This window comes from Theropithecus gelada, chromosome 2 (genome assembly GCF_003255815.1).
Source record: "Theropithecus gelada isolate Dixy chromosome 2, Tgel_1.0, whole genome shotgun sequence".
Lineage (NCBI taxonomy): Eukaryota > Metazoa > Chordata > Mammalia > Primates > Cercopithecidae > Theropithecus > Theropithecus gelada.
In genome coordinates this window covers 31,923,622-31,941,698 of record NC_037669.1, presented here as the reverse complement: position 1 = coordinate 31,941,698, position 18,077 = coordinate 31,923,622, and the positions used below count along the sequence as shown (strand labels likewise).

The window sequence follows — 18,077 nt, the reverse complement described above, 5'->3', positions numbered from 1 at the left end:
TTAGAGAAAATACAAAATACCTGAGAAGCAGAACTCCTGAATCTGTGGAAAAGGCACTTGTCAATTTTCATGGAAACTATGCAGACCAATCATGATTTTCACCACCCCAATAAAACAGTGTGAAAAAACTATATAAAATAAGATCTCTCCTTTAAAGGTGAAATTGAGTTAAATTTGACACAAAGATTCTTCTATGAGTCCATCAATTCTTTTACAAATTTTAGGCTGGAAAATAAAACACCTTGATTTTTGGTAAAAACCCTGAAAGGACTGATAACAAAGTGGAGAATGCCAGAGTTGACTGTTTATAAATTGGATGTGTCAGACACTTGCACTTCAGAAGGCAGGACAGATACCATGTAAAGTTTTATAAGGTTAAACTGAAGAAAAGAAGGAGTCAACTAGGTCAAGTTCATTCAATATGTAATACTGAATCAGAAAGAAAATGAACAATTTTGGGTTTTTCTTTTGCTCAGTTAATAGTAGACTGTTTTGAAGCCAAGTTTTAATTATTTATGTGAGTCATAAACCATACAACTTAATTAACTGCTTCAAAAATGTAAACTGCTTTAAAACCTGGGAGGTCTTTAAAATAGGTTATAAATCAATCACCCCTTTAAAAAAGAAAAAAGAGAGAGAATGAGAGAGGAGGAGAAAAAAAAAAGAAAACCATCTTGTGAGTCAAGTCTGCTTGTACAGGAAAGTGAACACACAGCACAATTGCCATGTGTTCTCATAGCAACTCATTGTTTTACTCAACAAGCAGAAGAGTTGTAGATACACAACAATAGTGAAAAAAACTAAATGTGCTTCTGACATCAGAATGTCTGCAGGAAATAAAGACCAACTCATTAACAGAAAAGGAAAGACTTTATTCTTCTATTAGGAGACGGAGAGACTTTAGAGCCCATCTAATTCATCTGGATGCCATAAGCTCTTCAAACTCTGTATGTCCAGAGTCAACTCCAAATCTTCCCTCTTAAACAATTCCTTCCCCAGTCTTCCCTATCTCACTAAAAGGTGCTTACCATATACTTCATTACTCAAACTGGAATAATGGCATGATTCCGGACACCTTCATTATTTACTTCATGCCAACATCCAATCTATCAGCAAGAACTGTCAACTCTGCCTCCAAAATATCTGCTAATCCAGCTAACTCCTTCCATCTCTCTGCCATCCTCCAATTCAAGCTGCCAGCCTCTCTAGCCTATGCTACTGCAATCATCTCCACAACAATTTCCCTGCATCTGCTTCTCTTACTCTATGATCCAGTAGTCACAGAGCAGCCCAGAGTGATCTTTAACAAATGGATAACAAATGTTACCTCCCTGCTTAAAACCACTTGAAGGCCTCCCACCACACATGAAGTAGACCACATTTCTTTAACAGACTCACAAGACCTGCTCTTACCCACCTTGCTAACATTATCTTAGGCCATGACATTCTATTCACAACCACGCTTTGTTCGTTGAACCTGACAGTTCCATGTTCTGAATAATGAAAAGAAATTATGAAACTGAATGATCTAACAAAGTTTTGGAAAAATATTTCACAAAATGATTCTGAGGTACATATACAGTCACACTTATTGTGATGAGCATTTTGCTTCATATACTTATACACACAAAAATATTTTCTACGTAAGAATCCTAACTCCACTGTCTAAAGGGTTTTTTTTTTTTAATTATGCAAACACTTATGTAGAAGCAAGCTTTTCTTTTAGCTTTTTAGAAAAACAATACATATAAGGAATATAAATATAGGCCTGGTGTGGTGGCTCATGCCTATAATCCTAGCATTTGGGAGGCTGAGGCAGGCAGATTACCTGTGATCAGGAGTTTGAGACCAGCCTGACCGATATGGTAAAACCCCATCTATACTAACAATACAAAAATTAGCCGGGTGTAGTGGCGGGCGCCTGTAGTCCCAGCTACTCAGGAGGCTGGGACAGGAGAATTGCTTGAACTCAGGAGGCAGAGGTTGCAGTGAGCTGAGATGGTGCCACTGCACTCCAGTCTGGGTGACAGAGTGAGACTCCGTCTCAAAAAAAAAAAAAAAAAAAATATATATATATATATATAAACTATTTTTTTCTCAGCTATAATTTTCCAAATTAGAGTTAAAATATCCTCCCAGCGGAGCAGTGTAGTTCCTTAAGATATCTGGCGGGGAAAGTGGTGATGGGGACTGGAGAAAGGTGGATATTAGAGATAAAGAGTATGTACAGTTTACTGTAAATAGGACTTTCCAGTTTACAGTGGAAAATGGCAGAAACAACAGTTGGTGGGGTAGGGAGATAGGGAAAAGAAAGAAATCAGACCACCTTCTCAAATGTTTGCAGGCATTTTCATGTTCTACAAGACTCAGGAGAAGGAGGAGCAAAATAACAGAGGGGAGGGAGGAAGGAGACTCAGGAAGGAAAAAGGAGAATTTAAGACTCATCTTGGTCTGGATCTTCAAGTTTTTGAAACACCAAATTAACCCACAATGTCACTACCCAGCAAAGTAGACACACACACACACACACACACAAAATATGCATCCACATTAGACACAAGAATAATCTCTGCAATCCCCAAAGCATACATAATGAAAGGCGGGGAAACCATCCAAGCATTGAGTGCTTTCATAGGTCCTTTGAGTTAATATTTTTATTATTCAGCTAATCGCATAAAGCTGAGATACATCTCTTGATTTCTAAGGCAATATAAAGTGACATGCAAAATCACAGCTTACCTCTTTTAAAGTATTGGGGTTAACGGGAAACCCTTTCCCCCCAGAGAGGCTGGAGTATTTCTTTTCCAAATTACAAAGATTCTCCTTTTCCTGAAGGAATACAAAACCTATTAAACTTAAAAACCAACCTTGGATACAACTGAGAAGCACAGTGACTTTGCATTAGAGACTAACATCAGTATCTCACATATTTCCCCTCATTTTATTTCCTCTCATCATATTCAGTCAAAACTTCAAATCTGTATCCTAGCGGTCATCTTCTGCCAGCTGATATGCTGCATGAGTTGTTTCCAAACATACTTAGCTATATAACTTTTAATTCCTAATAAATTTTATAGTCATTTAAAAATGTGTTTAAAATAAAATTTTTAAAACTTTATATAAAAAATATAAAATAAATTGTATATTTTATTTTTACTTTCATATAAAAATAAAATTTTAAAAACATTATTTTCGGCCAGGTGCGGTGGCTCACGGCTGTAATCCCAGCACTTTGGGAGGCTGAGGTGGGCGGATCACAAGGTTGAGATCGAGACCATCCTGGCTAACACGGTGAAACCCCATCTCTACTAAAAATACAAAAAATTAGCTGGGCATGGTGGCGGGCACCTGTAGTCCCAGCTACTTGGGAGGCTGAGGCAGGAGAATGGCGTGAACCCAGGAGGCGGAGGTTGTAGTGAGCTGAGATCGCGCCACTGCACTCCAGCCTGGGCGGCAACAGAGCGAGACTCTGTCTCAAAAAAAAAAAAAATTATTTTCTAATGTCATTTTCTTTTAATCCTTCCAAGTAACACATAATTGTTGTTGATGATGTAATATCACATGATGTTGTTGATGACATAATATCTGATGATGTAATATCACAACCCAGTGATATATTTTCTTTTGGGAACTTTATGGTGTTAGCTTTTATGTTTGTGTCTACCATTCATCTTGAATTAATTTGGTATTAAGCAACATTTATGGGTCTTTTTTTATCATGGTATAATTTGTATATATGTCCTTGCCATGGCTGGGGCTAAAATATTTTTAATTAAAAAGATAATGTGCATTCAGTGAAATGCATAGATCTTAAGTACATAAATTTATGAGTTTTAACAAATGGAATAATATCCCAGACAAGATAAAGAGCATTTCTGTCACCCCAAACATTTCCTCCTGCCCCTACCTGTCAACTTCCACCCTTTTGAGCAAGCATTGTTCTGATTTCCATGGCCTTCACACTAGTTTTGCCTGTGTTATAAAGTGTTTGCCTACTTATAAAATGTAACCACTTTATATAAATGGAATCATACAATATGCATTCTTTTGTGCCAGCCCTCTTTCACTCCATGTTACAGGCATCAGTAGTTCACTGTTTTTTATTGTTGAGGAGTCCTGTCCTGTATTATATGCATATACCTAACAAGTTGCTTATTGATGGATATTTAGGTTGTTTCTAGTTTTGTTTTGTTTGCTATTATGGAAAAAGCTACTTTAAACAGTCTTGAACAAGTTTTATATGAAGACGTGTTTTCATTTATATTATGTAAACATCTAGAAGTGGAGTGGTGGGTCATAGATGGGTGTATGTCAAAAAAAACTTCTACAAAGTTCTCTGAAAGGACCATAGATTTTACACTCAAGTCAGCAATGTATGAAAGTTCTAGTTGCTTCATATTCTTGTCAACATTTGAGATTTTCATTTCTTTAGTTATTTTAGTTTACGAGGCATAATTACATTATTGTTGTAATTCATATTTCCTTGATGACTAATGATGAGTATTTTCCCATGTAACTTTTTGGTTCTTCATATATGCTCTTTTGTAAAATCTCTATTCAAGACTTTTGCCTCTTTTTTAAAAAAATTATTGGTGTATCACTATTATTATTGATGTGTAGGAGTTCTTAATATGTTCTGGATACAAGTCTTTTGTCATTTTTTTAAAAATTTTTGCTTACTCAAGGCCATAAAAGTGTACTTTCACTCTTATATTTTCTTCTGGAAGCTTTATCATTTTAATTTTTATATTGAGGTCTCCGATATCTCTTGAATGAATTTACATATATCATATGACAATATTGAGGTTTATTTTTTTCCATGTTGACCCAGTTGATCCAGCACCATTTCTTTGAAAGATTTGTTTTGGTGCCTTTGTCAAAAATCAAAAGACAGTACGTATGTACGGGTCCATTTTTGGACTTGATAGTTCAGTTTCATTGATCTATTTAATACATGTCTATTTGCATGGCAGCACCACCCTGTCTTAAATGGCTCCAGAGTAAACCTTGAAATAAGAGTACAAATCCTCCAACTTTGTTCTCGTTCAAAGTTGTTTTGGCTATTCTAGGCCCTTTGCATTTTCATATGCAGTTGATTCCTATTATTGGTGGTAGCTATGTTCTATAATGTTGCCACGAACACTGAATTAGTGAATACTGAACCACTGCTCCTATAAAAAAATACAGGGTTGGGTTCCTGCAAGCCTCTAGTCACAACATTTTCATCAACTGATCAGTACTGAACTTTGTTTTATGTGTGTTTCTGTTTGAAGACACTTACTTAATATTATATTATATGCCATTATATAAGATATTAATATTAGCATATTGTATTATATATTATTATTTGTATATTAAGATATGTATTGCTGATTCATTAACCTTGTACTGACAGTCAGCAACACTATAATAGTGTGAGTGAAGTTCATCTAACACATATATTTTCTCCATAAGGCACTTCACAGCCTTCTTGCATTTAGGAGCACTTCACTGCACTTAATCACTATGCTTGGGAGGCATTTTATGCAGCAAATCACCAACAAAAAGCAAAAACATAAAAACACCGCATTAAATAATCCACAAAAATAACACTTGTTTACAGTATGAGAGGTAAAACAAGAAGGCAGGATGCTGCCTTGCTCAGCCCCAGCTGGGAATGTGCATATTGGCCAACTCACAATTTTCACCACTCCATGCATTTCTGTGAATGACTACAAAAGTGCCACAAGTCTCGATTTAGAGGTTACAAATACATTTTAGCAAGTAGACATAATCACAAATAGAGAATCCCTGAATAATGAAGATCAACTGTAAATTTTCGCATCAACTTGTCAATTTCTAGAAAAATGTCTGTTGGGATTTTGATTGGGATAAAAATGTATCTATAGATCAGTTTAGAAAAATAAAAATCTTACTACTTATAGACCACAATTTTTACAATCTAATTGTATCTCATATATTTTTAATAGGAAAATATTATATCTGTGATTGTGCTTACCCATTTTATAAAATCTATCACTAAGAGTTTTTCTCTTTTTTTGGCTAAAATTTTAAATATTAAATACTATATATTACACTATCTAAGTTAAGCTGGGCCTTTGAATATTGTGTGCCAAAGGTAAAATAGTAGTGAGGATGCTAATGGAAACAGAGCATCCCCAGAGCAAGGGATAGAAAGGGAAAATACAACTCCATTCAGAAATTTCTAGGTGGGAAAAGGGGGAAGATGGAAGTTGTTAGAAATATGTGTGAGCTGCTGGGGCACCTCAAGTGGGCTCATGATTCTGTGTGAAGGACCTATTTCCTCTCTCTTCTTTGTTTTTTGTTTTTTTTGAGACAGGATCTCGCTGTTGCCCAGGCTGGAGTGCAGCGGCATGATCTTGGCTCACTGAAACCTCTGCCTCCCAGATTCAAGCGATTCTCCTGCCTCAGCCTTCTGAGTAGCTGGGATCACAGGTGTGTGCTATCATGCCCAGCTAATTTTTTGTATTTTTGGTAGACACAGGGTTTTGCCATGCTGGCCAGACTGGTCTTGAACTCCTGGCCTCAAGTGATCTGTCCGCCTCACCCTCCCAAAACGCTGGGATTGTAGGCATGAGCCACAGTGTCAGGCCTTCCCCTTTCTTCTTAACCTAAAATAGCTAAGAAGGGAATGAATACTCAATTATTTTAGGGGGGACTATGGTACAGCTTCATCCTTCAATACTTCCTTCTGGATTTGGTGTTTCTCTGCCTGCCATTCTGGGTCTATCACACATTTTCATGATCCCAAGTGCCATATTGCTAATGTAGTGGCTTAAATGCAGGGTTCAGATCTGAGACTAGCCCCATTAACTTTAACGTTTGGTGTCTTATTGCTGAAATGATACCAGGGGCCATGTCAGAGAGTTAGGCTACACCTTGCTTTTCAATGTCTTTGGGCAAAGAAATCCCTTTACAGGTAGTCACTTTAGGTGCTGGACCATAAGAGGTCACAGTCTCTTTAGTGAGGATGATCTTGCCACCCCTCGACTATACCATATGGAGTTTCTACCTACCCAATTAATTCAAACTAAACGCAACGTGACATTTGCTAGGAAGACTCGTGTACAAATAATTGGAGTTCAAAACATCAGATCAGCTGGGCCAAAATATTTGACAGTAGTAAAAAGAACATTTTTCCTTAAGTCCACCCTAAATTGGTGTTAGAATGCATTTTAACTATTTGATGAATGGTATGACTTTTTTTAAAAAGAGGAAAATAATCATTTAAAAATACAGACTTTCCATCGTTAAGATTTTTACAATGTGAAAAAACCATGAAGAAAACATCCTTGCTTATTTTCTGAATGGTAGTTAATAGTTCATAGTATCCTCTTATTAATGTGGAGGATTAAATTAAAAAGTATATAAAAATCTTCCTTAAATTGTATAGGCATTCACTATTAAAAGGTGTTTACTTTAAAAGGAGCAATTTCCCTAAATTTGGAACCTATGTTTTATTGTAGCCAGTGCTGAAAAGGAAATACTTACTCTTTGTAACATCATTATTAAATTATTCTTTTCTTTCACAAAATGATCTTGTTCTCTCTGAGCCTGCTGAACAATGTGATTGGCTTGCTTTTTCAATGCAGAAATTTTTTCCTGGAGGAAAAGAGATGATCATAGGAAGATGTACATTAGACACTCAAAGGTTTGCCAGTCTGTCCTAGAAAAGGGAGAAAAAAAGTTTCACAACGGGAATAACAGTGACTGCATTTTAGTTGATGGTGGGCAGTGATTATTACCAAGAGACTGTGGGGCATTTCTTTGACCTATCAGCCTCAATACTTTCTTTACTGAAGGCGAATATAGATCAACTGACTTAAAACCTATCTTGAAGAACCCAGAAGTCAACAGGAAATCTTGTTTTAGGCTATTGATGAATTTTTTACAACATCTTGGGTACACCTCATGAGAAAAAAAACAATGGAATTTCTTATTTAAACTGAGAGTTTAAGAAAACACCTTCTCTTATCTTTCCTTTCCTTAATTTTATTGGTTTAATACAGAGCCCTGGGTGTGATTCTAAATTCTGGAATAAAGTTGAATTCTGGGCTGGGCATCTAAGTGCTAGGGGTTGGGTGGAGTCAGTAGTAATCCACATGGCATTCTACTTCTAATGGTAATAAGCTATCAGCCAGTTTTGAGAACTACTGCGCAACGAAAACAGAGAAAAATCCAAAATAGACTTTGTTCACAGAATTATTCTGAACCCAGTTACTAGGATCGCAGAAAGAAATAATTTAAAACCAATATCTGAATTCCTGATTTTCTATGCCTTGGTTTTCACATGAATGAAACAATGAGGTATTATTCATAAATGAATCTACAGCATTATGCAACAAAAGTGTACTGTGTCTCAATTTGTCTAATTTGGAACACCACTTGCCACATACATGGCAGACTCTGTAATCTGCCAAATGTGATATTCAGACAGACATATGGCATAGCTATGTTATGCAGAAGAATATTTTGATTTTTCACATTGAATGACACCTGGCAAAAGTACCTTTCTAGAAACGATGTTCCGTTGATATTCAGCAACTTCACGCAGGAGCTGTTGAGTCAAGTTCTCCTTTTCTTCATCTAGACGGCTCTCATGTTCAAGCTGCTGGAACTCCAGGTCTTCAAAGTGTTTGCTTTCAACATCCAACAGGTCAGCATCCTTTGGAGAAAAGGGAATGAAAACAAGACACACTGAGATAACTACCACCTTCTTAATGTGAAGAAACATTTATTAAAAGCTTTGCTCCAAGATATCTTTCCAATTACAATATTGACCAGGGTTAGAACATAACACTCTCTCGGAGGTAAATCCCAGAAAGTGACTACTAGAGGGACTCGAAAAGGGTGTGGTGGGGTAGGCAGCATTTATTTCACCCTCAGTTTTAGATTTCTCTGTGGAGGTAAGAATTCTTGCGTTAAACCCACTGGGTGGCTTTAAAATGAAGAAGGAAATATAAAAAGAACTCAGTAAATAATCTAAACATAATCTGCAGTCCAAAGGTGTAACATAGTGTTACAAGAAAATTCTTCTTGGCCTGGCGTGGTGGGTGGCTCATACACGTAATCCCAGCACTTTAGGAGGCCGAGGTGGGGGGGGATCACCTGAGGTTAGGAGTTTGAGACCAGCCTGGCCAACATGGCAAAACCCTGTCTCTACTAAAAATACAAAAATTAACTGGACGTGGTGGTAGGCACCTGTAGTCCCAGCTACTTGGGAGGCTGAGACAGGAGAATCACTTGAGGTGGAGGTTGCAAAGAGCCGAGATTGTGCCATTGCACTCCACCCTGGGCAACAAGAGTGAAACTCTGTCAAAAAAAAAAAAAAAAAAGGAAGGAAGGAAAGAAAGGGAAGGGAAGAGAAAGGAAGGGAAGGGAAGGGAAAGGAGCAATCTCTTCTTTTCCTCAATTTTTCATATAAAATAGGACTAATATGGAGACTAAAGAGTCAAAAGTTGGCACACGTACAGACCAGAGGTATCTAATAGGGATACATGCATCCCAGATGGCACACAACACAATCTGCTGGACTGTGCAGAAACAAATTAGACCTCTTCATACTTGTTTTTAATTGTTTATTTTCTTTTTCAGTTTCTCAACAAAAGTTTTCTAATGTATACACAAGTAGCATAGTATGTATACATGATTTTAAATATATACATTCTTTGGGTATGCACACTATATATATTTATAATAATATGGATTATGTATCATATATCTACAAAGGAAATGCATGCTGCAATAATTTTATTAAAGGGATAAGCAATCAAAAAACTTTTGGACATGGGCTCTAGGTGATGAGGATGTGTCAGTGGAGGTTTAGCAATTGTAACAATTTTACTGCTCTGGTGGAGAATGCTGATAATGAGGGGAGCCTATGCATGTGTGGGGGCACAAGGAATATGGGAAATCTCTGCAACTTCTGCTGGGTTTTGCTGAAAATCTAAAACTGCTCTAAAAAATAAAGTCTGTTTTTTAAAAAACTGGAAATTGAGGTTTTAAAGCCAGGGTTCTATGAACCCATTAAAAATATGTACACACCTTTTTACTGGAAAGTGTAAACCAAGCTTTTATGAGGCACAAAGGGTGACTCAAAAGGTTAAACACCACCACTCTCAGAATAATCTTGAGGACATTTAAGGAAGATTGGAAATCATGAAAATCAGATGGTCTAGAAAAAGCATTCTCTAACCTATGAGGTATTTGAAAACAGGAATATATTTATGCATCTGCATTCATGCAGAGATTGATGCATGTTGTATAGATTCTTCTCTAATATGCTTTTTGTTTAAACACCCTCTTATTCTTGGAGTCTTTAACATGATTTATAAATGGGGTATGTTTAGGAGATTTCTTTTTCTTTTTCTTTCCTTATTTGTTTTTTTTTGAGAAGACGGGGTCTTGCTTTTGTCACTCAGGCTGGAATGCCTTGGCACAACACAGCTCACTGCAGCCTTGACCTCCCAGGCTCAAGCAATCTTCCTGCCTCAACCTCCCAAGTAGCTGGGACCACAGGTGTACTCCACCATGCCTGGCTGATTTTTGTACTTTTTTATAGAGTGGGGTTTTGCCATATTGCCCAGGCTGGTCTCAAACTCAAGCAATCCACTCACCTCAGCCTCTACTCACCTGGATCTACTCACCTGGGATTATAGGTATAAGCCACCACACCCAGCCAGATATTTTTATAAATATAACTTATACATAATCTATGTCCAAAAGGAAGAGGCAGCTGGGCTCTGTGGCTCACAGCTCTACATAACTAACATAACCAAAGCATTTTTTGGTTGTTCTTCAATCAAATCATCAAAGAGAGGTGAATAAATAATTATATGCTAAGTTACCTCTATATCAATATTCAACCCCACCCCCACTCTGGTTTTCATATTAATGATAAAGCAAGCTTTTTGATAAAATGAAATGTATTTCTATCTTCTGCAATGACTTTTACTCTAGGGATGATTCATAGAAGAGCTATTAGCTACTGAGTGATTACAACTGATAATACATATAGCAACAAGACCATCATGTCAACACAGACTGAATTCTCAAAGCTTAAGAGCAGGAAAAACACAATTTGAAAAACATATTCAACATTTCTTAACACTTCTTTACATTTTATTTGGCTCCAAAAAAATATGCACTCAATTTCAAATGTTTGGTTGACATTTCAAGTTTATCAGACATTTCAAATTTGTAACTTCTGAAAGAATTAATGAATTAAAAGAATTAAGGAATTAAGAAATAACTCAAGTGTTAGGTCTTAAAACAATATCTTCTGTTTTGAAATAATGCACTGGCTGACATATAGGCACATACACTCAAGTTTATAAGGTCTTCCAATTAAGCTTGATTTGTGGCCAAAGATTACTGAGATTTTAAAAAAAGGAATAAGCCCTTTTTCTGGCTTATAACTAATCTCCATTCAAAGTGGCCATATGGCTCTTAATATATACACTTTGCTAGTCAGTTGCTTACTCCACATCTGGTTAACATGCAACATGTGTTATTTTAACCCTGCATGAAAGTCAAAGAATCATTCATTTATTTGTAGTAAATACTTAAACCACTGTATGAGAATAATGGCACACTAGGTAAGAAAGTTGAAAATTAAGCTAAGCTCAGCACTCAGACTCCACTGATGTAATCATCTGATCAAGTTACCTAAACCATCAAAACGTGTGTATATAAACTTACATCTTAAACAAAAAACTATTAGGGAGGGAATAAAAACTTTTATAAGATTTTATGTATGAATAAGAAGTCTGGGAATGGAATTTGGGGGCAGGAATAGTTTAATTGAGCACAGAATAATATATACAGGAAGTTCAAAGTGAAGTATGTATGACTAATTGAATGAAAATTTAACTGTACTTCACTCACTAAAAGAGTGTTACAAATCTCTACTGGCTGGCAAGCTCAAAGGCCAGCCACGAAAGGACCTAAAACAGCTGCACTAAAGGAAATTCTGTGCAATTTCTTTTTTCTTTCCAGTAACTTTTAAAATAATGTATATGGCAGAAGTTTACATGCAGTTCTTTTATGTTTTCTTTGCCTGATGGAGGGACAGGAAGAAGAGAATAGATGTGGTATGACCAGGAGAAATTGCAGTAATAACAGCTCATGGCCAACTCCAGAAGCAAATTTAAATGGGGCTTGGGGTTTTGTTAATTTTTACACTTTAACTACATACTTTTGGAATATGGAAAAAGACAGTTGAAATAATCTAGTCCAACCTCCTTGAGGTGATTAATACTGTCAACCTGATTGGATTGAAGGATGCAAAGTATTGATCCTGGGTGTGTCTGGGAGGGTGTTGCCAAAGATTAACGTTTGAGTCGGTGGCTGGGAAAGGCAGACCCACCTTAATCTGGGTGGGCACCATCTAATCAGCTGCCAGAGCAGCTAGAATATAAAGCAGGCAGGAAAAAAACAAACAACAACAACAACAACAACAACAAAAACGTGAAAAGACTAGACTGGCCTAGCCTCCCAGCCTACATCCTTCTCCTGTGCTGGATGCTTCGTGTGTGTGTGTGTGTGTGTGTGTGTGTGTGTGTGTGTGTATGTGTATAGTATTACTTCTGTCCCTCTAGAGAACCCTGACTAATATACTCCTTATTTCATATATAAGGATGTTGTGGCCCATAGAAGTTGAATGACTTGTCCAAGACTAATGGATACACTGATTTTATAGCCAGTGATAGTAAAATTGTAGATCACTGAATAAAATTTTTTTAAAACATCAAGATACCAAAATCAACCATTCATTTGAGTAAATATCAAAAGCACAAGAAGACAGTTACCCAGCTGGGATAATTTTCTTGTGCTTTTGATACTAACTCAAATAAATGTTTGATTTTGGTCTTGATTAAAAAAAATTATCCAGTGATATCTATAATTAGTAGACCTTTTTTCTATCACTGGCTCTCAAATCATTTTGTCCATTAGTCTTGGACAATTCATTCAAACTCTATGGGCCTAAATACCCTCATATATGAAATGAGAAGGTAGGATGAGATTATTTCTATTATCTTTTTCCAAGTGAGATGAGTTGAATGACTCATTCTCATTTAACGTCAGCTTTCTTTTCTACACTATTAGTAACCCAGGGACTGCTTTGCCCATATCAAATACTAGATTGGTAAGGTCATGTTAACATACCAACCACAGGCCACAAAACTAATATCAGATGAAAATAATATTTGGACTCTAACATAACGATTTAAAGGTAGGAAGCCCAGCCATAAGTCATTATGTTGCATGCACAAAATCATTCTACAATTTCAGCTTCAGTATTCAAGGCAATATGCAGTTTAATAAAATAACTTTCTTCTTATTCATTTATTTTTTGCTTTGTGTGACTTACCACCTAACGAAGATATTTATAACAAAATAAACTTTATTAAATCTAGTTAAACGCCCAAGGAAAAGCTTTGTAGTGAAGTCATATTCTGAAGTGTTTGAAGTCTAAAGGGAGATAAGTTGTGATAACACAGAAAGTTCCTAAAGTGAACTTTAGGACTTACTTCTCATGAAGTAAGTGAACTTTTTACTGATTAAGCCAAGGCATTGGTGAAGAGTTATACTGGTCGTCATCCTTGAAAAACAATTAGTAGACCTCTTACTATCAGGTGAACTGCAGCCATCACAAGCCAGCTCTCTCTCCTAAGGAAAGAGGTTTTATAAGAATTTTACACGCTGTTTGGAGAGGAAAGGGAAGAAGTCTCTGCCTTCAATTAATGGAAAAGACTGTCTGCATCATTTCCTTTCCTCTTTCGTAGTCAAAATCTTTGGAACATACAACTCATATTATGAGTTATCTTACAGAATCTAGATTAAGCTAAACAGTATTTATATTACTCATAATCCAAGTTGTGAATGGAATCTATCAATTTTTATGTGAAGCAATGTTGATAAAAACACAATAAATGGATAACCAGAGGGAAGGACAAAATACACAACAATGCTGCTGACTGTAAATAAGGAATTACAATGACTGTGTAAAATCTTTAGTGATAAGGAGAGTTAAAAAACAGTAAGCAAATATTTAAAGAATTAGTTTTCCCATCTCTTTTGTTAACTAGCATAAACACAAACAAATTACAAACTAAAATTACAAATACTAGTTTTCTTCCAATCATTTTTATCATAAAATTTGCAAAGAATTGTGACTGAGAGGCAGGAAGTTTTACCTTCTTACAACAAATTCAGCTGTACACAATAAAAGGAGTAAAGGGAATACATGTAAAACTTTTTTGCTCCAACATTGTAAGAAATAAATACTAAAACTATTATGCTGCAGTTTAAACAGCTGCATTGGATTATCATTATTAAGATGCTCTCAACTTCTGCAATACATTGAAAAGCTTTAACTATTATTTTTTCACCTAGCAATGTTCTCAGAGGTAGCAAATATTTTTGTATTAAAGATCATCTTAAGAATGTTTAAGGATGTGCTATCTCAATAAACTTTTCAACCTCCCCATTCCCAAGAAGGTACAAACACAATAATATGGATGAAACTAGCTTGTTATACTCAGGTAGAATCATAAATTGCTACTCACTTAGGACAAATTACTATTATGTGACTCTTTCAGATATCCAAGACTGTTAACGACTGCTTCCCCAGAGGGAAGCAGTTTACTGGGGCTGCTGTTCAAAGGAAATGACCCAGTTGCGAAGAGGCTATGAAATATTAAGTGGCTGCGCCAGTGTTTGTGAAACTATCCACCTAGGAAGTCTTGCTTTCAGAAGATAACCAATGTGGTTGTGTTAAACACTGCCAACCTTAAAGATCGGAGAATAACTTGATAAAGCTTAACTAGAAAGTCTATGCTGCATTAAGTTCTTAAAAATTATGAAGCTCACATGAGATGTTGGGGGCATTAGTGATGCCCCACATCTTGGGTCTTGGTATTTAATTGTTGTGATTGGGCTAATTAGTTCAATGTCACTAACCAGCAGAAAGAAAAGGAAAAACAAAAGAACAGCTGCTGGTGGGGAGCAAATCAGAAAATAGGATAATTTGGGGACAAGAGTCTAAAATCAAGCTAAAGAACAAAACATTCAAGGGTAAATAGGATTCATGATGCAGCAGAGAATGCAGGGGAAGAGGTCAGTTAATACAAATGCTACAATGTTGATGTTGGTTACAAATCAGAAATAGCTTCTTTTGTCACAGACGCATAAAAAATGACTCCAGAAATAGTTTTGCATTATAAATTAGGAGAAGGATTCTAACAAGGAATTTTAAAAACTGATTAGCATGGAATAATATATACTGTTAGCATGCATATTTCCATTTAAACATATCTAATGACTAGAACTTATGCAAACTTACGCTATATGAAGTAGTAAGTCACAGGTAAGTGGCACTTAAGTGAAAAACAAAAACGAAAAGCAAAATAACTGGTGCATTCCTGTTTGCTACTGACCCTCTTCAGTTGTTGTTGTAACTGTTCCCTCATGGACTCAGGACAATTGTCCAGCTGGGTCTTCTGCTCGGAGTAAAGCTCCTGAAGCCTCTCTAGTTTTTCCCTTTCAGCATCAAGCTTTACCTTCTCCTGAAGTTCAGAAACCAGAAAATAGAATAGAAATTACCTTCACACCCCAAGCAGGTGCTAGTGAACATTTCTCAAGGATAACACAAACAAACATACACGAACTCTGGACATTCTATGAATGTAGAAACATATCTTGTTAGTGGCTAGGATAAAGGGATATAAGTGGAAGTTAAGACAAAGGGACTGGGTTTCTGCATTCTCAAAGCACAGTCCACTTCATGGCAATGACTCCCGCTTTCCTTCCCTCCCTCCTTCCTGCTACCATGTTACAAAAGCAGGGGAAGCCATGGTCATGTTGAGTGTTGGTCACCGGCCAACAATAAAAGAAATGCCAAGCAAATTCATAAGCAAGACTTGCCAAGAGTCACCTGTCAGAGAACCAGACAAAGGAAAGAGGGCATTTGCCTCAAGGACTGTCATAGCCTAACTTGCTCAAGGCCTTCGCATGGCAAGTTTTGGAATTTCTTGGTTTTGTTCTCAGGTTAGAGGAATTCTAGGTGTATTAATTGACAGCCCCATCATCTGAAACAGTTCTAGCTATTTGGAAAACTTCAGAATTTACAGAGTTAGAAAATCTTAATCCAGAGAGATTATTCAAAGACTGAGAGAGCTAGTAAAACTGCAAGACAGACAAAGCAGCAAGGGGGAGGCATAGGCAGTTCAGACACACCAAAAACGTGACAGGGACTGTGGAAATACAGACTTTCTCACAATGACTGACATACAAATAAACTGAAACATGGACTGTGAAAAAAAGAAAAGGGTCAGAGAAGAAAGGAGAAGGAAGAGAATACTAAATCCCTTCCAAGTCACATGTGCCAATGAGACCCTGGACATTCCCCAGGACATAATAGGCAAATACTCTAATACAGTGATCACACAGCCTTACAATGCTACCTCTTAAATTAAGAAACAAAACTTCAGTTTGTTTGGTGACAGTCTTCCCAACCTGTGTTCTTTTTATGATGCTCTGAACACTTGAAACAAATTTTAGATGTGTTTTCTCCTTGTGTAACACCATCAGCCTGAACAAAAGCACTTTATGAAGCACTTTGACAATCTGACCTTTGGTAAGTGAAATGACCCCCAGTTTCCCTTCCTTACATTCCTTTCATATAAACTGGCAGGAACAAAACTAGCTTCTAAGCACATCACAGAAGGATTCTTTTTAAGGATTTTCCTCCGAAATAGTCCTATGAAATTATCCTTACTACATTTTATCAAAATGGCCATGATTTCTTATGTATAAAAGACGTTACGGTCCAAATCTAAAACTACATGACATCAATACCAGTTCACTTGAGTCTCCATTTTTGACTTAAATTTAGAAATGTATATTTGGCTTTAGAAATGTAATTATCTTAAAATAATTAAATTCAGAAGTCATAAACCTGAGACCCCTACTTCATATATCAATCTAACATGGTTCTGTAACAACTTAAAACTTTAACAGACTACAAAGAAAATTTCTTTGATCTTCAACGGTTAAGTTTGCTCACTGTACACACCAATTGTGCAAGAGTTGGAGAAAGCAATGGCATTGTTAACAGAAGAAAGGATGCCCACGTGTGTTAATCCATAGTAAAACTGAATATACTAGCACCGTTAGATTTAGTCTTTAGTTTCAGAATTTTTTTTTTCCCCTAATAAAACCAGCAATATAGAATACTTGTTGTCCTTTGGCTAAAAAAGGGTGTTCTTTCCTATGTGTGTGCATCAAAGATTGCCCTATTTACACAGCAAAATAATTTTATCCCAAGAGTTCTATTTCTAGGTACTGCATCACCAGTTTGCAGCAACTCTACTTACAAATGGAAAGCTAAAAAGTAATTTAAAAAAGAAGACGACTACGCATCATAATTTAACAGCACACGTATAAAGCCCTAAAATTTAAAGTTATCTTCGATAGAAAACACTGAAACGATATTTGATAATACGGAAAGCCACTGGCCTAAAACACAGGTCTCAAATCTGAAGAAATAACAAAAGTATTCCTGATGCTCTCAAATGTTTGTATTGTGAATAATAAACTCAAATCAACAACTAATAAAAAAAATCTTTCATGCCTGTAATCCCAGCAATTTGGGAGGCCAAGGCGGCCGGAACACGGGTCAGAAGATCGAGACCATCTTGGCTAACACAGTGAAACCCCGTCTCTACTAAAAAATACAAACAACTAGCCGGGCGAGGTGGCGGGCGCCTGTAGTCCCAGCTACACGGGAGGCTGAGGCAGGAGAATGGCGTGAACCCGGGAGGCGCAGCTTGCAGTGAGCTGAGATCCGGCCACTGCACTCCAGCCTGGGCGACAGAGCCAGACTCCATCTCAAAAAAAAAGAAAAAAAGTACAACAACAACAACAAAAAAATCAGCCCGGCGTGGTGGCGGGTGCCTGTAGTCCCAGCTACTCAGGAGGCTGAGGTACGAGTATGGCGTCAACCCAGGAGGCAGAGCTTGCAGTGAGCCAAGATCGCATCACTGCACTCCAGC

General features: G+C 36.8%; 1 protein-coding gene across 2 annotated transcripts in view; it reads right to left on the bottom strand.

The window, feature by feature from the left end:
- PHLDB2 (pleckstrin homology like domain family B member 2) overlaps nt 1-18,077 on the bottom strand; it is a 232,901-nt gene that overhangs the window by 26,348 nt on the left and 188,476 nt on the right. For both annotated transcript variants that reach the window (XM_025376656.1, XM_025376657.1), the window contains 4 exons: nt 15,462-15,590; nt 8,531-8,686; nt 7,513-7,623; nt 2,740-2,829 (listed from right to left, as the gene is read on the bottom strand). In XM_025376656.1, coding sequence (XP_025232441.1) covers nt 2,740-2,829; nt 7,513-7,623; nt 8,531-8,686; nt 15,462-15,590 — 486 coding nt within the window. The remainder of the gene's footprint in view (nt 1-2,739; nt 2,830-7,512; nt 7,624-8,530; nt 8,687-15,461; nt 15,591-18,077) is intronic.